The sequence below is a fragment of the Oncorhynchus gorbuscha genome, linkage group LG07 (genome assembly GCF_021184085.1).
Source record: "Oncorhynchus gorbuscha isolate QuinsamMale2020 ecotype Even-year linkage group LG07, OgorEven_v1.0, whole genome shotgun sequence".
Classification (NCBI taxonomy): Eukaryota; Metazoa; Chordata; class Actinopteri; order Salmoniformes; family Salmonidae; genus Oncorhynchus; species Oncorhynchus gorbuscha.
The window spans coordinates 23,008,351-23,032,576 of NC_060179.1; the positions used below are offsets into that span (position 1 = coordinate 23,008,351).

At 43.0% G+C, this 24,226-nt stretch overlaps 1 protein-coding gene across 1 annotated transcript; it reads left to right on the top strand.

The window, feature by feature from the left end:
- The first annotated feature begins 6,253 nt into the window (after nt 1-6,253).
- On the top strand, nt 6,254-17,969 carry slc22a17 (solute carrier family 22 member 17). Its single transcript, XM_046355863.1, has 10 exons — nt 6,254-6,758; nt 7,683-8,190; nt 10,286-10,389; nt 10,850-11,004; nt 12,783-12,948; nt 13,603-13,718; nt 13,846-13,951; nt 14,629-14,852; nt 15,548-15,659; nt 15,854-17,969. Exons 2-10 carry the CDS (start codon nt 8,173-8,175, stop codon nt 16,128-16,130), a joined length of 1,278 nt encoding a protein of 425 aa, XP_046211819.1. The 5' UTR covers nt 6,254-6,758; nt 7,683-8,172; the 3' UTR covers nt 16,131-17,969.
- Nucleotides 17,970-24,226: the final 6,257 nt, after the last annotated feature.

Genomic DNA, 24,226 nt, shown 5'->3' on the forward strand with positions numbered 1-24,226 from the left:
CCTCAGCAATCAGAAAAAACTGTAAAGACTGTTTGCAATTTTGATCTCTTAACAAGTGTATAATTTTTCTTTAGGCTCCCCTAATTGTATATATATATATTTTAAATTACATTATAATATAACTTTTTTTAAATTATGAAATATTAGATCAATTTATTTCAGAATAATTTTGTTAAACCCCTTCACAGAAACCACTTTATGTCACCAAATGTTTTCCAACACTTTTGGGACATTTTTTGACAATTTAGTCTATTGTTTTTATTTTATTTGACCCCTTTTTCCCACCAATTTTGTGATTACAATCTTGTCTCATCGCTGCAACTCCCCAACGGTCTCGGGAGAGGCATAGGTCGAGTCATGCGTCCTCCCGAAACATGAAGCCGTGCTTCTTAACACCCGCTCGCTTAACCCAGAAGCCAGCTTCACCAATGTGTCAGAGGAAACACTGTTCAACTGATGACCAGAGTCAGCCTGCAGGTGCCAGGCCCGCCACAAGGAATCGCTAGAGCGCGATGAGCCAAGTAAAGCCCCCCCCCCCGGCCAAACACTCCCCTAACCCGGATGATGCTGGGCTAATTGTGCGCCGCCCTATGAGACTCCCGGTCACGGACGGTTGTGACACAGCCCAAGATTAAACCCCAGGCTGTGTTAATACCGCAACACTGCGACACAGTGCCTTAGACAGCTGCACCACTAGCGAGGGCCCTAATTTAGTGTATTTTCAACCAGATGTCAGATTCAAATAATTTTCAGTTACCCCTCATCTTTACCAGTGACGACTTTTGCCGTGTTTCTCTGTTTAGATGTTGCTGACCCCTGCCAGATCTTAAAATGCCTGGATATGTATTTTACATATCAGCTAACCACATAATTATGTGATAGCAATCTGGTGTCCAATGGCACAGTTGATGATGTGGCACGCAACCATTAGTTGATGCATGCAAACGTCTGAGCAGGGGACTACAACCAGTGTTACATTTGTGGTCCTTCTGTAGCTCAGTTGGTAGAGCATGGCGCTTGTAACGCCAGGGTAGTGGGTTCGATTCCCGGGACCACCCATACGTAGAATGTATGCACACATGACTGTAAGTCGCTTTGGATAAAAGCGTCTGCTAAATGGCATATTATATTATATTATTATATTATACATTTAATCCTGCAGCTTGTTACAGAGTATGCAGGCCATGGAAGAACTGGGACATTTTAAGCATCCAGGAATAGTTTACAGATACTTGTGACATGGGGCCGTGCGTTATCATGCTGAAACATCAGGTGATGGCAGCAGATGAATGGCATGGTATCTCTATGGTTTCAAATTGACATTGATAAAATGCAGTTGTGTTCATTGTTCGAAGTTTATGTCTGCGCATACCATAACCCCATACGACACCATACACGTGGTCTGAGGCAGTGGTGGAAAAAGTACCAAATTGTCATACTTGAGTAAAAGTATAGAAAAAGTATAGATACCTTAATAGAAAATGTAAAATTGAAAGTCACCCAGTAAAATCCTACTTGAGTAAAAGTTTAAAAGGAGTTGGTTTTAAATATACGTAAGTATCAAAAGTAAATGTAATTGCTAAAATATACTTAAGTATCAAAAGTAAAAGTATAAATAATTTCAAATTCCTTATATTGCAGCACAAACTCAAAAAAGTTCTGGGACATTGTAAAGTCCATGGAGAATAAGTGCACCTGCTCCCAGCTGCCCACTGCACTGAGGATAGGAAACAATGTCACCACTGATAAATCCACTATAATTGAGAATTTCAAAAAGCATTTCTCTATGGCTGGCCATGCTTTCTACCTGGCTACCCCTTCCCCGGTCAACAGCACTGCACCCCCCACAGCAACTCGCCTAAGCCTTCCCCATTTCTCCTTCTGCCAAATCCAGTCAACTGATGTCATGAAAGAGCTGCAAAATCTGGACCCCCCTAGACAATCTGGACCCTTTCTTTCTAAAATTGTCTGCCGAAATTGTTGCAACCCCTATTACTAGCCTATTACTAGCCTGTTCAACCTCTCTTTCGTGTCATCAGAAATTCTCAAAGATTGGACAGCAGCTGCGGTCATCCCCCTCTTCAAAGGGGGGGACACTCTTGACCCAAACTACTATAGACCTATATCTATTCTACCCTGCCTTTCTAAGGTCTTCGAAAGCCAAGTTATCAAACAGATCAACAACCATTTTGAATCCCACCATACCTTCTCCGCTATGCAATCTGGTTTCAGAGCTGGTCATGGGTGCACCTCAGTCATGCTCAAGGTCCTAAACTATATCTTAACCTCTATCGATAAGTAACAATACTGTGCAGCCGTATTCATTGACCTGGCCAAGGCTTTCGACTCTGTCAATCACCCCATCCTCATAGGCAGAGTCAACAGCCTTGGTTTCTCAAATGATTGCCTCGCCTGGTTCACCAGCTACTTCTCCGACAGAGTTCAGTGTGTCAAATCTGAGGGCCTGTTGTCCGAGAGTCTCTATGGGGGTGACACAGGGTACAATTCTTGGGCCGATTATCGTCTCTGTATATATCAATGATGTCGCTCTTGCTGCTGGTGAGTCTCTGATCCACCTCTACGCAGACGACACCATTCTGTATACTTCTGGCCCTTCTTTGGACACTGTGTTAACTAACCTCCAGACGAGCTTCAATGCCATACAACTCTCCTTCCTTGGCCTCCAACTGCTCTTAAATACAAGTAAAACTAAATGCATGCTCTTCAACCGATCGCTGCCTGCACCTGCCCGCCCGTCCAGCATCACTACTCTGGACGGTTCTGACATAGAATATGTGGACAACTACAAATTCCTAGGTGTCTGGTTAGACTGTAAACTCTCCTTCCAGACTCACATAAAACATCTCCAATCCAAAGTTAAATCTAAAATTGGCTTCCTATTTCCAACAAAGCATCCTTCACCCATGCTGCCAAACATACACTCGTAAAACTGACCATCTTACCGATACTCGACTTTGGCGATGTCATTTACAAAATAGCCTCCAACACCCTACTAAACAAATTGGATGCAGTCTATCACAGTGCCATCTGTTTTGTCACCAAAGCCCCCCATATACAGTGGGGCAAAAAAAGTATTTAGTCAGCCACCAATTGTGCAAGTTCTCCCACTTAAAAATATGAGAGAGGCCTGTAATTTTCATCATAGGTACACTTCAACTATGACAGGCAAAATGAGGGATAAAAATCCAGAAAATCACATTGTAGGAGTTTTAATGAATTTATTTGCAAATTATGGTGGAAAATAAGTATTTGGTCACCTATAAACAAGCAACATTTCTGGCTCTCACAGACCTGTAACTTCTTTAAGAGGAAGTAATCTCTGTTATAATCTCCACCCGGCACAGTTATGTTCTGTTATAATCTCCACCCGGCACAGTCAGAAGAGGACTGGCCACCCCACATAGCCTGGTTCCTCTCTAGGTTTCTTCCTAGGTTTTGGCCTTTCTAAGGAGTTTTAAAAAATAAATAAAAAATAAATCAATTTGATTTGATTTGATTTGAGGCTCCTCTGTCCTCCACTCGTCACCTGTATTAATGGCACCTGTTTGAACTTGTTATCAGTTTAAAAGACACCTGTCCACAACCTCAAACAGTCACACTCCAAACTCCACTATGGCCAAGACCAAAGAGCTGTCAAAGGACACCAGAAACAAAATTGTAGACCTGCACCAGGCTGGGAAGACTGAATCTGCAATAGATAAGCAGCTTGGTTTGAAGAAATCAACTGTGGTAGCAATTATTAGGAAATGGAAGACATACAAGACCACTGATAATCTCCCTCGATCTGGGGCTCCATGATCACAAGGTGATCAAAATGATCACAAGAAAGGTGAGCAAAAATCCCAGAACCACACGGATGGATCTAGTGAATGACCTGCAGAGAGCTGGGACCAAAGTAACAAAGCCTACCATCAGTAACACACTATGCCGCCAGGGACTCAAATCCTGCAGTGCCAGACGTGTCCCCCTGCTTAAGCCAGTACATGTCCAGGCCCGTCTGAAGTTTGCTAGAGAGCATTTGGATGATCCAGAAGAAGATTGGGAGAATGTCATATGGTCAGATGAAACCAAAATATAACTTTTTGGTAAAAACTCAACTCGTCGTGTTTGGAGGACAAAGAATGCTGAGTTGCATCCAAAGAACACCATACCTACTGTGAAGCATGGGGGTGGAAACATCATGCTTTGGGGCTGTTTTTCTGCAAAGGGACCAGGACGACTGATCCGTGTAAAGGAAAGAATGAATGGGGCCATGTATCGTGAGATTTTAAGTGAAAACCTCCTTCCATCAGCAAGGGCATTGAAGATGAAAGGTGGCTGGGTCTTTCAGCATGACAATGATCCCAAACACACAGCCCGGGCAACGAAGGAGTGGCTTCGTAAGAAGCATTTCAAGGTCCTGGAGTGGCCTAGCCAGTCTCCAGATCTCAACCCCATAGAGAATCTTTGGAGGGAGTTGAAAGTCTGTGTTGCCCAGCAACAGCCCCAAAACATCACTGCTCTAGAGGAGATCTGCATGGAGGAATGGGCCAAAATACCAGCTACAGTGTGTGAAAACCTTATGAAGACTTACAGAAAACGTTTGACCTCTGTCATTGCCAACAAAGGGTATATAACAAAGTATTGAGATAAACTTTTGTTATTGACCAAATACTTATTTTTCACCATAATTTGCAAATAAATTCATTAAAAATCCTACAATGTGATTTTCTGGATTTTTTTTTCTAATTTTGTCTGTCATAGTTGAAGTGTACCTATGATGAAAATTACAGGCCACTCTCATCTTTTTAAGTGGGAGAACTTGCACAATTGGTGGCTGACTAAATACTTTTTTTGCCCCACTGTACTACCCACCACTGCGACCTGTAGGCTCTCATTGGCTGGTCCTCACTTCACACTCGTCGCCAAACCCACTGGCTCCAGGTCATCTACAAGACCCTGCTAGGTAAAGTCCCGCCTTATCTCTGCTCGCTGGTCACAATAGCAGTATATTGTTCTTACTTTGCCACCATGGCCTATTTATTGACTTTACCTCCCTTATCCTACCTCATTTGCTCACATTGTATATAGACTTATTTTTCTACTGTATTATTGAATGTATGTTTGTTTAATTCTATGTGTAACTCTGTGTTGTTATATGTGTCAAACTGCTTTGCTTTATCTTGGCCAGGTCGTATTGTAAATGAAAACTTGTTCTCAACTTGCCTACCTGGTTAAATAAAGGTGAAATAAATAAAATAAAATAAGATAAAAAATATTAAGCAAACCAGACGTCACCATTTTTTATTTTTTATTTTTTACGGATAGCCATGGGCACGCTCCAACACTCAGACATCGTCTACGAATGAAGCATGTGTTTAGTGAGTCCGTCAGATCAGAGGCAGTAGGGATGACCGGCAATGTTCACTTGATAAGTGTGTGAATTAGAACATTTTCCTGTCCTGCTAAGCATTCAAAATGTAACGAATACTTTTGGGTGTCAGGGAAAATATATGGAGTAAAAAGTACATAATTTTTTAGGAATGTAGTGAAGTGAAAGTAAAAGTTGTCAAAAAAATCTAAATAGTAAAGTAAAGTGCAGGTACCCCCCCAAAACTACTTAAGTAGTTTTACTTAAGTACTTTACACCACTGGTCTGCGGTTGTAAGGCCGGTTGGATGTACTGCCAAATATTTTAAAACAAGATTAAATTATCTGGCAACAGCTCTGGTGAGAATTCCTGCAGTCAGCATGCCAACTGCACGCTCCCTCAAAACTTGAGACATCTTTGGAATTCTGTTGTGTGACAAAATAGCACATTTTAGAGTGGCCTTTTATTGTCCCCAGCACCTGTTGTAATGATCATGCTGTTTAATCAGCGTCTTGATATGCCAAACCTGTCAGATTGATAGATTATTTTGACAAATGAGAAATGCTCACTAACAGGATTGGAAACAACTTTGTGCTCAACATTTTAGAGTATTTTTGTGCTTATGGAAAATTTCTGGGATTTTTAATTTCAGCTCATGAAACATAGGACCAACACTATACAAGTTGCGTTTAGATTTTTGTTCAATGTAGTACAACTCATAATGTGCGCTTTTTCAACCTTGATAATAATCTATGAATTATGGCCCCACCATGCGGCAGATGTCTTAATTTACAGTGAAAGAGGGGACGTCTCCTCAACGATTTTACCCGATTTCTCACGAGCCTGAATGTCGCTTCCCCCATTGCAGTTTTCCACCCCCTTTGTCCCAGAGAGGATCGGTTCGACTATGGCTGTCACCCGTCCCCTTTAAGATGATGTCGGAAATAATTATGTATTGTTTAATTACTTAACACTTCTTTCATGTCGGCGGACATACACTTGGGTCGCGCAACAACATTAGAAATCAGGCACCATAGAAGTCGAGCATGACAATATAGCCCAAAAATTGCTTCATTAGGTGTCTATGTTGAAACTGCGTTTTCTTCACTAACATGACTTTAGTTTCCAGTGCTTCTTCATACAATACTACCCTGGGACAGTAGCCTATGTTACAGGAGGATGGAATAATCGACAGCCGACAGAGAGAAGACGCATAGGAAGAGTAAAGGGAATGCGGTGAAAATCCAACTCAGTTCGGAACACTGTTCCCTTTATCCCCTGCAATGTTTTGGCTTTACCAAAACGGACGTTTGAAAGTGACAGTGGGCAATCGTTAACCTACCGGATGTATTATAATATCTGACGACTATAGTAACACTGGAAAGGGGTAAGTCATTTTGCTGCTATTGTCCCCATGCCACCCAAACTGTGACAATATTGTATATTTACAGAATAATGTAGTTTGCTGTCTGTCTGCCCGGGGCAGGTGCGTGCGTGCACTTGTGTCAGTGACCTAATATGACACCACCATTTCAGTGTAGGCTTGTCATTTATTCATCCCACAGGTTGAATCAACGTTGTTTCAACGTCATTGCAATGAAATGACGTTGAACCAACGTGTAAAAGACGTTGAATTTACGTCTTTGCCCAGTGGGATCGTACAATGTTACTTGAATGTTCTTTTTTCGGGTGGTTTGTGTGTTGCTCTATGTTACCTCTATTAAAATATGCGTTTGCTCTTTTCCTTCCATGCAGTACTGTTTCCTGTCTGAAAAGCCTCTTATGTAACTGGAATTCCTTTCGCAGAACTTCCTGGCCTTGTAGCAGCCTAGAACATTAATATAATGGACCATGTGCACTTGTGGCTGATAGTGTAGGCTCACAACAACATGTTCAAATACCTTGTTTTGATCTTGGGCAATAGGATACAGCTGTATAATGTATTCCCTACACGTGTATAGCCATGCTACAAATAAACACTTCCCGTGTGAGTCACCCAGCAGAATGGAATGGGTATATCCACCAATGTAATATAAAGCTTATCATGATTTAATGTGGTTGGCATTGCTCCCTCTATTATGGGATTGGAGATGTAATTTGCCAGGGTTTATGATTATGCACTATAAAAGTAACAAAACCCCCCCAAAAAGACTGTTTAAGTCTGTAAATAAATAAGAATGAAGATCCATTCACTCACTGAACAATTGTTGTTATTTCATCATATTCTGCAGGTGCACTGTAGCGAATAATATATTTGGAAGAAAGTAGGCATGGTCAGTGTCATTATTTTTTAAATGTTTTCCCTCCACAGATATTTCCCATATTTCCCACTCCATCTGAGGATCGACCACAACCTCTCTGACCCTCAGTCATGACATCACCTGAGTCCCCCATCCCCTCACCTTCCCCCTGTCCGCCTCCCCCCCTCCCCTCTTCTTCCGCTCCCTCCTCCTCCCTCCCGCTTCCCCCCTCCCTGCCTCCCACAGGGGAGGTGATGGTCCTGGCCCTAGGGAGGAAGAAACAGAGGATGCTCATCTGTCTCTCCCTCTTGCCCAATCTCTTCCTGGCCTTCCTTCTCTCCTCGGATCCCCTGCTCACCCTCGCGTCGCCCCACCACTGCCGCCTCCCAGGACCTTCGCCTGCCCCGCAGGTCCTCAACGCCTCTCTGCCCTGGGAGAAAGGGGGCAGAGTGGGTGACAGCGGGGGGGCTGTCTCAGTGCAAGCAGTATATCAACGGTACCCAGTCCGGGGTGGAGAACTGCGATGCTGGCTGGGACTACAATGTCACAGAAGGATTGAGAATGAACATTGTTACTGAGGTACCTCGAGGAACTTTGTCGGTCTCATTGTTTTCTTGTATTTCCCGGTCTCAGAATCCAAATTACGTAATGCATTATTGAGTAGATTCTCATAAGACGTGTAGCACTGCTACCCTTACACGGTAACAAATGCCTTCACCATTAACACTGCTTTGATTAAATATGTCATAAACAGTCACAGCATTCTCAGTGTCAGAAAACATGATCCATTGCTTTGCAGCAGTAATGATGTGTGTACTTATTATAAAATGTCTGATGACGCCTCAGGCCTAATGTCTTTAGCAGAACTGTTGTTCACCACACCCACAATTTCCCATGGTCTTTAGCTCTCACTTGGCTCACTGTGGACTCTCTCTCTGTTTGTTTTGAATTCCATGCTCGACGCGGGTGGGAAACCTGGTGCTTCTGTAAGCTGTTCTGTCGGCCCGTTGCCCTCTCTGGTTAGCTAAACATACACTGGTCTCAAGGAGTTATTGTAATTTAAGAGACAGACTACTGCAGTGGTTCTACCATGTGCTTGTAGACAGCAGGAACACCATCCAGTCTCGCTGTTCATAGACAGAAGGCTCGATTCAGCAGTTGATTTCAGAGTGTAGTTTTACTTTTAGTCATGATCGACCAGTATAACGCCACTATGCTGCTTCAGCAACTTCTCACGGAAGCCAGAACAGCCCTCACCAGTCTCCACCATTAATCAATAAGGCTTCAGTAGAAATACTGAACTAAACATCTTTAAGCAAATGCCTTGTAACACCATTTTGTAGTAGAATTGTCAGGGCAGATGTCTATATGCTCCTTTGACATTGAGGTTTTAGTATAAGAGGGAAGAAATGGAAGGCATAATATAATGATTTTGATTCATGTTCATAACTGGTTTGGGCAGTTTGTGAACTTGTTTGTGTGCAAGTTTAGCATTTCTTATTTTTTCCAAGCATGTCATCCATATGAATGCTATAGACTGTGCTCTCATTTGTGAGGTAACTATACTGAACAAAAATATAAATGTTAATTTTCAAAGATTTTGCTAAATTACAGTTCATAATAGGAAATCAGTCAATTTAAATAAATGCATTATGTCCTAATCTATGGATTTCACATGACTGGGCAGGGGTGCAGTCATGGGTGGGCCTGGGAGGGCATAGGCCCAGCCAATCAGAATGAGTTTTCCCCAAAAAAGGGCTTTATTGGAGACAGAAATAGTCCTGGGCTGGCGTGATCACACGTGGTCTGCGGATGTGAGGCCGGTTGGACATACTGACAGATTCTCTAAAATGATGTTGGAGGCGGCTTATGGTAGAGAAAATAACATTAAATTAACTGGAAACAGCTCCGATGGACATTCCTGCAGTCAGCAGGTCAATTGGGCACTCCCTCAAAACTTGAGACATCTGTGGAATTGTGTTGTGTGACAAAACTACATATTTTAGAGTGGCATTTTATTGTTCCCAGCACAAAGTGCACCTGTGTAACGATCATGCCATTTTAATCAGCTTCTTGATACACCACACTTGTCTGGTGGATGGATTATCTTGACAAAGGATAAAATGCTCACTAACAGGGATGTAAACAAATTTGTGCACAACATTTGAGAAAAGTAAGCTTTCTGTGCTTATGGAACATTTCTGGGGTCTTGAGAAAGGGACCAGCACTTTACATGTTGTGTTTATACTTTTGTTCAGTGTATATAGTTCAGTCATGCCGAACCAGGGATAGGATGAGTGCTAGATAGTATGTGACAGGCTTTTCAAGCGTCCCTGCATAGGGTCCTATTACATAAGGCATTGTTAGCAGCAGCTTCCTGACTCTGCCCAGAAACTATGCTATCTCATTGTAATCACTTAGCTTTCAACAGTAGCAAATGCACCAATGGAGCACTTCAGATGTAATAACAAAGCCATGCTCAAGTTATTTCTAACACAATGGAAATGATTGAAATAACATTTCAATACAGTGTAGTTTCGTTGAAATGAGTTGTTTTTGTATTACCTGGAACAATGTCCTATTGATGGAATTAAACATATGTCTACCTCCCTCTCTTCTCTTTCTGTAATCTTTTGTTGGTTCTCCACCTCCTTCCTTCTCTCTCCTCTCCCAGTGGGATTTGGTGTGTGGTCAGTACTGGCTGGTCCCAGTCGAGGAGGTGTCCTTCATCCTGGGTGTTCTGACAGGATGCCTGGGACTGGGCTTTGCTGCCGACAGGTAAGATGACACTAGAAAATACAGAGGAAAAGGTGAGGGTTAGACTAGGGGGGTAAGACCTCTTGAGGATTGAGACTCAGATGAAGGCAATCGAATTAACAAACAAAAAATGACGCTTTGGGCGACAGTTTCACGGACTCAGGCCTAGACTGCACTCGAATCTAGACAATGATCCTGAAAATGTGGTGGAATGAACATGGTTTGAGTATATTTGTCATCTCAGTCCTGATAAAGTCTGGGAATATACAATATGTGTCCATAATATTTATTTGACTATGTATTTACATGGTCATTACAAAACATTTGATCTAAAATGACCCTTTTCATTACTAGCTTAATCCAGGTATGTTTACGAGGCCTATGCCTGGCTTTAATTTCCATGAAACTGGCCCATGGTGTTCGGAGGCCTCTGCTTATGCCCTAAGATCTTTGTATGGTCTCTTCCTTGTTTTTTTCTCAGACTGGGCAGGTTGAAGACACTGCTCACCTCGCTAACCCTCTCGGTGGTATTTGGCGTGCTCGTGTGCGTCTCTACCTCCCCCCCTATCTTTATTGTCATGCGCTTTTGCCTGGCTGCTGCTAGTGCTGGTGTCTACCTCACACTTTACATCACACGTGAGTACTATCCAGATACTGATGCCGTAGTACAGTGGTTCCAAAACTGCGCGAAGGGTCGGCAGAGGGGGGTGCGGCCCCCCCCAAAGGAACTCAGCCTATCTTTAAACGTACTCTTGAAAGTTGGAGTAGTAGAATGCACAAGGTGCGATTTTGAAATGGGATAGTTCTTCTTGTCATGTAAGTCATTGCATTCAGTGCCTTCACAAAGTATTCAGACCCCTTGACTTTTTCCACATTTTGTAAGGTTACAGCCTTAATCTAAAATTGATTAAATAGTTTTTTCCCCCTCATCAATCTACACACAATACCCCATAATGACAAAGAAAAAACAGGATTTAGGATTAAAAATAAATAATAATAATAAATAAATAAGGAAATATCACATTTACATAATTATTCATTCAGACCCTTTACTCAGTACTTTGTTGAAGCCCCTTTGGCAGCGATTACAGCCTTGAGTCTTCTTGGGTATGAGACTTGTCCCGAAGCCACTCCTGTGTTGTCTTGGCTGTGTGCTTAGGGTTGTTGTCCTGTTGGAAGGTGAACCTGCGCCCCAGTCTGAGGTTCCGAGCGCTCTGGAGAAGGTTTTCGTCAAGGATCTCTCTGTACTTTGCTCCGTTTATCTTTTCCTTTGTTCCTGACTAGTGTTCCAGTTCCTGCCACTGAACATCCCCACAGCATGATGCTGCCACCACCATGCTTCACCGTAGGGATGGTGCCAGGTTTCCTCCAGAAGTGACGCTTGGCATTCAGGCCAAGGGGTTCAATCTTGGTTTCATCAGACCAGAGAACCTTGTGTCTCATCATCTGAGAGTCTTTAGGTGCCTTTTGGCAACTCCAAGCAGGCTGTCATATGCCTTTTACTGAGGAGTGGCTTCTGTCTGGTCACTCTACCATAAAGGCCTGATTGGTGGAGTGCTGCAGAGATGGTTGTCCTTCTGGAAGGTTCTCCCATTTCCACAGAGGAACTCTAGAGCTCTGTCAGAGTGACCATCAGGTTCTTGGTCACCTCCCTGACCAAGGCCCTTCTCCCTCGATTTCTCAGGTTGGCCGGGTGGCCAGCTCAGCTCAAACTTCTTCCATTTAAGAATGATGGAGGCCACTGTGCCTTTGGGAACTTCAATACTGCAGAAATGTTTTGGTAACCTTCCCCAGATCTGTGCCTTGATACAATCCTGTCTTGGAGCTTTACCGTCAATTCCTTCGACCTCGTGGCTTGGTTTTTGCTCTCACATGCACTGTCAACTGAGGGGCATTATTTTGACAGGTGTGTGCCTTTCCAAATCATGTCCAATCAATTTGTAAAAACATCTCAAGTATGATCAATGGAAACAGGATGCACCTAAATTCAATTTCGAATCTCATAGCCTACTTTCCGAAGGCACTGCACCTTAGAGAGCTATTCATAACGTGTCAGAAATATCCAGATCAACTAGCCCATGTCAGCTACAATTTTTAAATGTCATTTTTTTATCCCATAGATCTTTTTTTTGTCACTCAAATATCACGACTACACATTATAAATGTTGAAATGTATAGACTTGTAAGAAAATTAGCTTTAAAACTACAAAACTGTATTTGCACACCATAGGGGGCCCGCGAGTGAAAATGTTTGGGAACCCCTGCCATAGTACACAAGGCTCTAAATAATAGCATCAAAACACTACTGCACCTTAAAACTATTTTGAGAATTGACCAAAGACCAAACCTGTTTACTAATTGTACAACATTGTTGTGTCTGTAATCATTAATTGTTCTGTTTGTTTGATTGAAAGGTCTTGAACTCTGTGATCCCTCACTACGTCTGCTGGTCACCATGGTGGCAGGACTAACTACGGTTTCTGGGGAGCTGCTGTTGCTGGGTGTTGCTCTGTCTTGCCAGTCCTGGAGGGGCTTACTCGGAGCGGGGGCTGCACCACTCTCTCTGTTCCTCACCTACGGGTGAGTGTGTGTGCTGTGTTGGAGGACAGAAACCTATGCACAAGGGAATGGGGAATATGGTAGTAATTTGATTAAAGACCAAAATGCAAGCTAACTTGTTGAGAGCATTGTATTGATTTAAAGCCCCCTGCTTCATTCGGCAATTAGCTCAAGTCAGAATACATTAGCATTTGTCTTCAAGGTGCAGTGTTCTTACATTTACATTTTAGCAGACACTCTTATCCAGAGTGACTAACAGGAGAAATTAGGGTTAATTGCCTTGCTCAGGGGCATATTGGCAGATTTTTCACCTCGTTGGCTCGGGGATTCAAACCAGCAACCTTTCAGTTACTAGCTCAACGCTCTTAACCGCTAGGCTACCTGCCTCCTTTAGTTAAACAGCATTTACTTTAATTGCAAATAGCAAATTTGACACAGAGAAAATAAAATGCAGTCCTCTGTCAGTTGGTGGAGCACGGTGCTTGCAATGCCAGGATAGTGGGTTTGATTCTATAGTGGACATGCATGACTGTAAAAGTCTCTTTCAGATAAAAGCCTCCTTTAAGTGGCATATTGTTCTTTTTTTTCATTCTAATATAACATTGCCGTTTCAGGAGAGAGTATATCGTAATATGGAAGCTAGGAATTTACATGAAAATGTCTGTTTTGTTTCAGTATTCCAGGAGTATTTCCTGAGTCTCCTCGCTGGCTTCTTCTCTCTGAGAGATCAGCTGATCTGAATTCCTTCAGTGAAAGAAGAGATAGAGAGAGGGATGACGAGAGCTTCACAGGTGTGTGGGAACCATGTTGTCTTTCTGTGTCGGCCTATTCACGAGACTTGCTGTCTATTGTTTGAAAACGTCTCTGCTGATGCCTCCAACGTGACATGGTGTTGTGACATTGTTGTCGTTATTGCAGAGTTGGACTCGGAGCCGTCTCCCTCTACTTACCCCCACCTGTCCTTCCCAGAGCTTGTACACAGCCGGAACATCTGGAAAAACATGTGTGTGCTCGGCTTCACCTCGTAAGTCACCTAACTGTGATGTTCGAAGTTAGCCCATACACGTTTGGTCACACTTTAAAGCTGGAATCCTTAGTTGCGACATCCAATTTTGGACTTATAAATGAATTGTAAACAAAATATATGTAAACAAACACTGTATAGTCTCAAAAGATGGTTACAACCAAGATGGCAACAACCACTTCAGGTCTCAGAGCGAGTGACGTCACCCGATTGAAACGCTGTTAGCGCGCACCACCGCTAACTAGCTAGCCATTTCACATCGGTTACACATAGCTCCGTCTATGAATTTGAGAATGGTTACATTTCCCCAGACCCACCCCTTTGCTTTTTACAAACACACAGGTATTGTTTCAATTTATGATTTTAGCCTTAAATAGTTGCACACATAGTAGTATTAGTAGTACTGCAGTAGTTACAGTACTTCTTTGTTTAGTTACATGTAACTACTCAGTAACTGCACCGGTTACTCATTTCAAGTAATAACAACATTCTGGTAAGCAAACATAGTAGTATCAGTATGTATGCCACATATAGTGTATGCATTACATACAAACAACCTAATGTATAGGTTTGTCCTCGCTTCTATCAACATTGTACTGGTAAGCACACATAGGACTATAGTAGTTGCCTAACAGACCATGATTTTCCATCTCCATCTCTCTCCTGTTGTCTGTCAGGTTCATTTCCCATGGCATTAGTCATTGTTACAGTTCATTTCGGGGTGATGTCAGAGGCACTGCCCCCAGCTTCTATTGGACCTATCTGCTGTCCGTCTGTGCGGGAGGAGGGGCCTGGCTGTTGTTATGGGCAACTGTGAACAGGTGCGGTCGCCGTGGTATCCTGCTCCTCACCATGACAATGACAGGGCTGGCATCTCTGATTCTCCTCGGACTGGTGGAGTGTAAGTTGGTGCTAAAGGTGGAAGTTGCCCTTGATAGATGTAATGTCCCCTGTTCCCTCTAAGCTGCACGCGTAGAGAAATGAACATCAAAATCTCTGTCAACAGCTCTGTTGGACATTCCTGCAGTCAGCATGCCAATTGTACGCTCCCTCAAAACTCGAGACATCTGTGGCATTGTGTTGTGTGACAAAACTGTACATTTTAGAGTGGCCTTTTATTGTCCCCAGCACCAAGGTGCACCTGTGTAATGATCATGCTGTTGAATCAGCTTCTTGATATGCCAACCTGTCAGGTGGATGGATTATCTTGGCAAAGGAGAAATGCTCACTAACAGGGATGTAAACAAATTTGTGCACAAAATTTGATTTGAGAGAAGTAAGCTTTATGTGCTTATGGAATATTTCTGGGATCTTTTATTTCAGCTCATGAAACATGGGACCAACACTTTACATGTTGCATTTATATTTTTGTTCAGTATAGTTATGTCTCTGTAAGTTTTCAATAGACATTCATTACTGGAAGCACAAATCCTTTTTGCATGGTGCCACCTTGTGGCTGAATGGTGGTATATCAGTTCATGTAGGACACTGAAATGGCAGTAAAATCAAAGCCATGTCTCAGTTTCAGCTGTAATCACAAGCCAGAGACTGGGGAGTTCAGTGCTAAGTTATCTCTCCCTCCTGTCCCTCTCTTAGATCTAAGTGAGACGGCCATCACTGTATTCTCAGTGATGGGACTTTTCTCCTCCCAGGCGGCTGCCTCTCTCTGTGTCCTCTTCACTGCAGAGATCATGCCCACCATCATCAGGTAAAGACCAGTAACTCATAGACTGTCACAAGAGTCTTCCTGTTCTTTGTATTAGATGTATTATTTGGCCTTGAAGGCATGTTAGACTTCAATGTCAATGGGTGTCATTTCAGGCTTGGTTCTCCTATTATCTCTCTTCGCTGGCCTTTACTCTTTTGGAGATCACTGACCTTTGACCTTATTTTCTTGTTCAGGGGCAGTGGCGTGGGCACGGTGTTGGCCCTGGGCTGCGTGGGCCGCCTCACCTCACCCCTCATGGACCTGCGCAACCACTACGGCTACTTCCTGCACCACGTGGTGTACTCCACCCTGGCCCTGCTGGCCGTGCTCTCCATCCTGCTGCTGCCTGAGAGCAAGAGGAAACCACTGCCCCAGACGCTGGCCGATGGGGAGCAGTACCGACGCCCCCCGCTGGGCCGGAGGAGGAGGGACAACGTTCCCCTGCTGGCCACCCCCAACCCAGAGACCTAGCCGCCCAAACGTCACACTTCAGTCATAACGCCAGCCCAGAGTATCACCAGGTCCATGCTGCAGAAAGGAAGATGGGTGAAAATGAAGAGGGAGAAGTGTTGTCTGGTTAAGATGGTTGTGTAGAGCCAGTGAAGGGACATGGTAGAATCAACCACACAATCTACTCTTCCGAACATATAATTTTCTAGTCATTCCTAACACAGGAGTGTGGGTGGGGCAGCCATGCGTCGTTCGTCTGTCTCCATTTCTGCCAATGAAGTGAGTGTGTGTGTGTGTACGTGAATGTGTGTATGCGCACGCGTATGTGTGGCCCCGGTCGGGTGGCGGTGTGGAGAGTGCTTGTCATGCAGGGACCTGTCCCCCCTACCTTTCCTATAAGGCCTGTGTGTCAGGGAAGGGCATCAGCTGCTTCGTGCTCATGCTCCAGAACGCCCACCTTTGATGTGTATGATCTGACAGAGCATGGCATCACACACAGCTCACAGAGGCAGATCTACTGTCCTGTAAATACCATAAACCTAGTTTCTTTAACTTAATGAATGCTGGCTTATCTGTTGATACAAAACAGTAGGAGTTTTGTTACATAGTGCTGGATCTTGGAAGAGTGCTTTTGTACTGTGTTTGGCACTTAGCCAAGTTGATAGAGCACATCTGTCTACTGCTCTTAAAGGCAATGGGGAAAATAACATGGATTGATTGAAGATGAATTGAGTTACGTTATAATTGAGGGTTGTTTGAGGAAGCTTTGTGAAATTGCATCAAATAAATAGTAATAGGCGCCCTTTATCAGTTGATAAAAAAGAGAGAAAATTACATTTTAATGTACTGTAGTACCTCAAACTTGATTGGATGTGATAAAATGATATGAATTACATTTTCAGATGTGGCCTGAAGCCAATACTTTTTATGGGTCATTAATCTCGATAGTCTTGTCTAGGCTCTCAGACCCACCTTACTGTAGGCTCCTCTGAAGACATAGGAAGAGGTGATAGAAAGAGTGTCTGTGCATTCAGATCTGAAAACCTGGTGTAAATAGACATGTATGGTAGAGAATGGATGGACACACCTTTACACTCCCCTATGTGTTTATTTAGACAGTGAAGCTAAAACTTTCCATTTGGCTTTATACTCCAGCATTTTGAGATTAAATGTTTCATATGAGGCTACAGTAGATAATGTCACCTTTTATTTAAGGTTATTTTCATACATGTCTGTTTTACCGTTTAGAAATGAAAACTAGTCCCCCCCATATGAAGGTGTCATAAGTATTTGGACAAATGAACTTATAGTGTATTACATTTAGTCAAAAGTGTAGTATTTGACCCCATATTTGTAGCACGCAATGAATACACCGAGCTGGTAACTATACAAAATTGTTGGATGCATTTGCAGTTTGTTTTGGTTGTGTTTTCGGATGATGTTGTACCCAATAGACATTAATGGTAGATCATGTATTGTGACTTTCACTGGATCTACATTACATTACATTTAAGTCATTTAGCAGACGCTCTTATCCAGAGCGACCTATTCCACAGCCTTCTCTGAGCGAAGGGCAGAGGTGTGGGCTAGGCAGGATGGGGTTTGAAGTTAGGGAGGGAAAAATACACTTACCTACCGAAACACCTCCCTCTGCCGATCTTTGGTAGTTTCTTTACAATGCACTCAACAATTATAATATTAATATTGATATTATTGATGATGAAAATAACTATTAACAACTTGACAATAGTAATAAAATGTTAGACAATGCTGTTTGCTTAAGTTTATCTGTTAAGTAATCCAGCAATGTAATTATGTAAATAACTTTAACCTGATTTAATTGAAAATAAAATGTTAAGTAAACAATGGGCTGTTACGTGTCTTGTCTGTGTATTGATGTCGTCAGAAAGCTAACAGCCCCACATCATATTGATCTTGTAAATGGCCTTTAACATTGTACCATTGACATTTTGTTTTGTACAAGTTCCCCCCCAGAAAACAATGTAAAGAGATTTTTTAACAGTATTTCTGATAAAATGACTGGTGGCCAGATTGTGTTTTTGTGACAGTAACATAATTTCAGTGTTATTGAATGCTGGCCGGCAATGATATAATCATCTTTATTACCTTGCAAAACATTGCTGACACCAGTTCAACTGCTCTTGTCAACCAATAACAAAAACAGTGACACTAAAAAAAGATGTGCATGTGTCCAGAGACAAGCAGGCTGCTGTTTACTTCTATTTCTCTGCAAGGGCGAGTAATGTTTAGTGAGTTTTTCGCTCATTTGTGTCTGGAAGTAGCTAGCATGTTATCTTGGGTGCTTGACTGCTGTTGTTAGGACAGAACGCTCGGATCGACCCTTAAAGAGATGGGCGGGGCTAAAGCTTAAGAGGGTGTGAACGATGCCGAATGAGTGTAGACAAATAAGAGCTCTCCAATAGTAGTACCAAACAATTCAAAGGCCGTTTTCTCAAAAGTGAGTTTACAAGTTAATCAACTTTCAATACAAAATTACTTTCCCATTGTTCCTCAATAAAAGTCTCTACTTTTATCCAATGTAAAAAACACAATTTCAAAGTTGTTACATAAGACCGATTTGAGCTGGTTGGTCACATATTATATTGGCAGTTTCCTTTTTTTTTGTGCAAGAAAAAAATAAAACATGCCACCTGCTGGCAGACAAGCCACACAACACCCATAAACAACAAATTCATACAATAAGAAATAAAACATTAACACACAATTGACTGCTTAACAAGGAGCAATAATAGTGATACAGTTGATTCGGGTCCTTTACGGCACCAGCTAGGTTGTGATTGTGGGCTTGGGTTAGGAAAACTAAATTAAATGTGTGCATCATTCCAGATGTGTACAGGCTTCTAATATATACAGCATATGCGTCACACCTGTTCCTAAGCACCTACCGGTGCTTTCACTCTAGTGGTAGCATGAGACGGAGTCTACAACCCACACAAGTGGCTCAGGTAGTGCAGCTCATCCAGGATGACACATCAATGCGAGCTGTGGCAAGAAGGTTTGCTGTGTCTGTCAGCGTAGTGTCCAGAGCATGGAGGCGCTACCAGGAGACAGGCCAGTAAATCAGGAGACGTGGAGGAGGCCGTAGGAGGGCAACAACCCAGTAGCAGGACCGCTACTCCTGCCTTTGTGCAAGGAGGAGCAGGAGGAGCACTGCCAGAGCCCTGCAAAATGACCTCCAGCAGGCCACAAATGTGCATGTGTCTGCTCAAACGGTCAGTAACAGACTCCATGAGGGTGGTATGAGGGCCTGACGTCCACAGATGGGGGTTGTGCTTACAGCCCAACACCATGCAGGACGTTTGGCATTTGCCAGAGAACACCAAGATTGGCAAATTTGCCACTGGCCCCCTGTGCTCTTCACAGATGAAAGCAGGTTCACACTGAGCACATGTGACAGAGTCTGCAACGTCCTCCAGCATGACCGGTTTGGCAGTGGGTCAGTCATGGTGTGGGGTGGCATTTCTTTTTCCTCCATGTGCTTGCCAGAGGTAGCCTGACTGCCACTAGGCACAGAGATGAGATCCTCAGACCCCTTGTGAGACCATATGCTGGTGCGGTTGGCCCTGGATTCCTCATAATCCAAGACAATGCTAGACCTCATGTGGCTGGAGTGTGTCAGCCAGCAGTTCCTGCAAGAGGAAGGCATTGATGCTATGGACTGGCCCACCCGTTCACCAGACCTGAATCCAATTGAGCTCATCTGGGACATCATGTCTCGCTCCATCCACCAACGCCACGTTGCACCACAGACTGCCCAGGATTTGGCGGATGCTTTAGTCCAGGTCTGGGAGGAGATCCCTCAGGAGACCATCCGCCACCTCATCAGGATTATGCCCAGGCGTTGTAGGGAGGTCATACAGGCACATGGATGCCACACACACTACTGAGCCTCATTTAGACTTATTTTAAGGACATTACATCAAAGTTGGATCAGCCTGTAGTGTGGTTTTCCACTTTAATTTTTAGTGTGACTCCAAATCCAGACCTCCATGGGTTGATAAATTTGATTTGCATTGATCATTTTTGTGTGATTTTGTTGTCAGCACATTCAACTATGTAAAGAAAAAAGTATTTAATAAGAATATTTCATTCATTCAGATCTAGGATGTGTTATTTTAGTGTTCCCTTTATTTTTTTGAGCAGTGTATATATATAATATGGGGCAGTACTCAGTGACATCACTTCCTGAAACAGGAGGTAAAAAATGTACAACATAGTTTCACAATATTAAAATTCAATGTATCAAAATATATGAACATACACAGGGAATGTGATCAATGTTTACCATGTTATACATACACATACAATATTCAATTAGTATGAAAAAACAAACACAATTTGGAATTATTGAAACTATAAAATGGTTTCAAGTCAAACTTCACGTTAAGGCCAAGAATAGACAGTGTGTTGACCCTGTGGATCCAGAAAAATTCCCTTTGAAGAGGTTTCCTCTCAATGTCCAGTCCCCTACGTGACATCTTGACCATTTCTACTCCAATGGGGGGGTAAATGAGTTACATTTGTACGTGAAGCTGCATTGAGCACATTGGCCACATTTGTAATTACCCTCTGGAACCTTGTCCAAAAAAGTTTCCCTTTTCTCTGGAGGGTAATCAGATTTAACCACAATATCTCCCTTGTTTGGGGGTCTTTTCAATACCATACATGGGGATATTTAAAAATGGGTTTCAATTGTGGGTCCGTATCAATAATGTATCAGTGCTTCCTAATAATGTCCTTAAATGCCTTCCCCAATGGTGAGTATTCTCAGTGTGTCTCAGCCTCCAGTATTTATGCTGCAGTAGTTTATGTGTCGGGGGGCTAGGGTCAGTTTGTTATATCTGGAGTACTTCTCCTGTCCTATTCGGTGTCCTGTGTGAATCTAAGTGTGCGTTCTCTAATTCTCTCCTTCTCTCTTTCTTTCTCTCTCTTGGAGGACCTGAGCCCTAGGACCATGCCCCAGGACTACCTGACATGATGACTACTTGCTGTCCCCAGTCCACCTGGCCATGCTGCTGCTCTAGTTTCAACTGGCCTGGGCCCTAGGACCATGTCCCAGGACTACCTGACATGATGACTCCTTGCTGTCCCCAGTCCACCTGACTGTGCTGCTGCTCCAGTTTCAACTGTTCTGCCTTATTATTAATCGACCATGCTGGTCATTTATGAACATTTGAACATCTTGGTCATGTTCTGTTATAATCTCTACCCGGCACAGCCAGAAGAGGACTGGCCACCCCACTTAGCCTGGTTCCTCTCTAGGTTTCTTCCTAGGTTTTGGCCTTTCTAGGGAGTTTTTCCTAGCCACCGTGCTTTTACACCTGCATTGTTTGCTGTTTGGGGTTTTAGGCTGGGTTTCTGTACAGCACTTTGAGATATCAGCTGATGTACGAAGGGCTATATAAATAAATTTGATTTGAAAATTTGATATTGGGTAAAGCATGATGGGACATGTTCTGCTTTTTCTTTGACTTTAAATGATACCATTCCACCTATTCCGCTCCAGGCATTACCACGAGCCCATCCTCCCCAATTCAGGTGCCACCAATGTCCTGGGGTCTACATCCAACCCAGATAAGGCAGATGACACAGAAAATATCCTGCATTTCTGGACACTGTCCCAGATACTAGTCACAACACACTTTGGGAAAAGTCAGACCATGGCCCAGGAATGGCCCTTTGGGTAATGGATGAATGGATGAAAGGATGAAAGAGTAATCCAATGGATTTAGGGGTTAGGCAGGGGCAATGGCTACTGTGTCCTTGGCCTTGTAGGGCTGGGCAGCTAGGGGTATAAATCTGACCTCTACCATGTGTCCCATCTAACAGCCTCCTCTGGATCTGATGTTAGCATGTCTTGCCTGCCCCATTGCATGGGCCTATCCTTTCACCTTCATCACTGTCTCATTATTTGCCCTTATCTCCCTTCCTTTGCAGAGGTCACCCAACGCCAGAGAAAGCCCTGACAAAACATATGGATCAGGCTCTATGGTTTATACAAGGTAACCTAAAGCTACTTCAACAAGAGAACTTCCCAGTTCGCGTTTCTTTATTTGTAGTAATACTAGCTGAAATGTAAACATGATCCCGTAACCTGTTGTGTGGAACTCCTGCTGACTCGTCTGGGCTCTACTACCATGGGAACACTGTGAGGACAGAGACAGAATGGAAAGGTCAGTGTTTCAGCATCTGTGTCTTTCATATGGAGTCATTCCTGTAACACACACTTAGAAAAAAAGGGTTCTTCGTTTGTTCCCATAGGAGAACCCTTTTTGATTCCAGGTAGAAAGAAGCCCTTTGTGCTGAACAATATTCTACTTAAAAAACTTTAGTGGTGAAACAGTTCCATGTTAAACCTTGTATTAGTGAAAGGATTCTACATGGAACCAACATAATTATTTTCAGAGGGTTCTCTTATGGGGACAATTGAAGAACCATTTATGGTTCTAGTTACCACCTTATTTTCTAAGAGTGTATGGGGCTCATATTGTGTTGTAATTGCAAACATAGACAGCATGCTTTTCTTTGTCTCACTGTAGATATATTGTTAACTGTTACTGGGTGTCTGGGTGTAAGGAATGTTGTATGTACACTACCGTTTTAAAGTTTGCGGTCACTTAGACATTTCCTTGTTTTTTAAGGAAAAGCACATTTTTCCCCCATTAAAATAACATAAAATTGATCAGAAATACAGTGTAGACATTGTTAATGTTGTAAATGACTATTGTAGCAAGAAACGGCAGATTTTTTATGGAATATCTACATAGGCGTACAGAGCCCCATTATCAGCAACCATCACTCCTGTGTTCCAATGGCACGTTGTGTTAGCTAATCCAAGTTTATCATTTTAAAAGGCTAATTGTTCATTAGAAAACCCTTTTACAATTATGTTAGCACAGCTAAAAACCGTTGTCTGATTAAAGAAGCAATAAAACTGTCCGTCTTTCGACTAGTTGAGTATCTGGAACATGAGCATTTGTGCCCAAACAACTTGAGCTTCTACTTTTAAAATTCCACCTTTCCAGAAACAAGTCTCTCATTGTCACCTTCTGCCCCCAGCGGTGTCCTGAACACCATATGTGAATTGATTGCCCCCCCATCTATCTTCAGAGCCTGTGCTGTTAGGTGACCTAAACTGGGACATGCTTAACACCCCGGACATCCTACAATCTAAGCTTGATGCCCTCAATCTCACACAAATGATCAATGAACCTACCAGGTACAACCCCAAATCTGTAAACTCAGGCACCCTCATAGATATCATCCTAACCAACCTGCCCTCCAAATACACCTCTGCTGTCTTCAACCAGGATCTCAGTGATCACTGCCTCATTACTTGGGTACGTAATGGGTCTTCGGTCAAACGTCCACCCCTCATCACTGTCAAACTCTCCATAAAACACTTCAGCAAGCAGGCCTTTCTAATCGACCTTGCTGGGTATCCTGGAAGGATATTGACCTCATTCTGTCAGTAGAAGATGCCTGGTTATTCTTTTAAAGTGCTTTCCTCACAATCTTAAATAAGCATGCCCCATTCAAAAAATGTTAAACCAGGAACAGATAGAGCTCGTGGTTCACTCCAGAGCTGACTGCCCTTGACCAACACAAAACCATCCTGTGGCACATGGCATTAGCATCAAATAGCCCCCGCGATATGCAACTTTTCAAGGAAGTTAGGAACCAATATACACAGGCAGTTAGGAAAGAAAAGTCTAGCTTTTTCAAACAGAAATTTGCATCCTGCAGCACAAACTCCCAAAATTCTGGGACAATGTAAAGTCCATGTAAATAAGAGCAACTCCTCCCAGCTGCCCAGTGCATTGAGGATAGGAAACACTGTCACCATCGATAAATCCACAAAAATTGAGAATTTCAATAAGCATTTCTCTATGGCTGGCCATGCTTTCCACCTGGCCACCCCTACCCTGGTCAACAGCCATCCACCCCCCACAGCAACTTGCCCAAGCCTCCCCCATTTCTTCTTTACCCAAATCGAGATAGCTGATGATCTGAAAGAGCTGCAAAATCTGGACCCCTACAAATCAGCAGGGCTAGACAATCTGGACCCTCTCTTT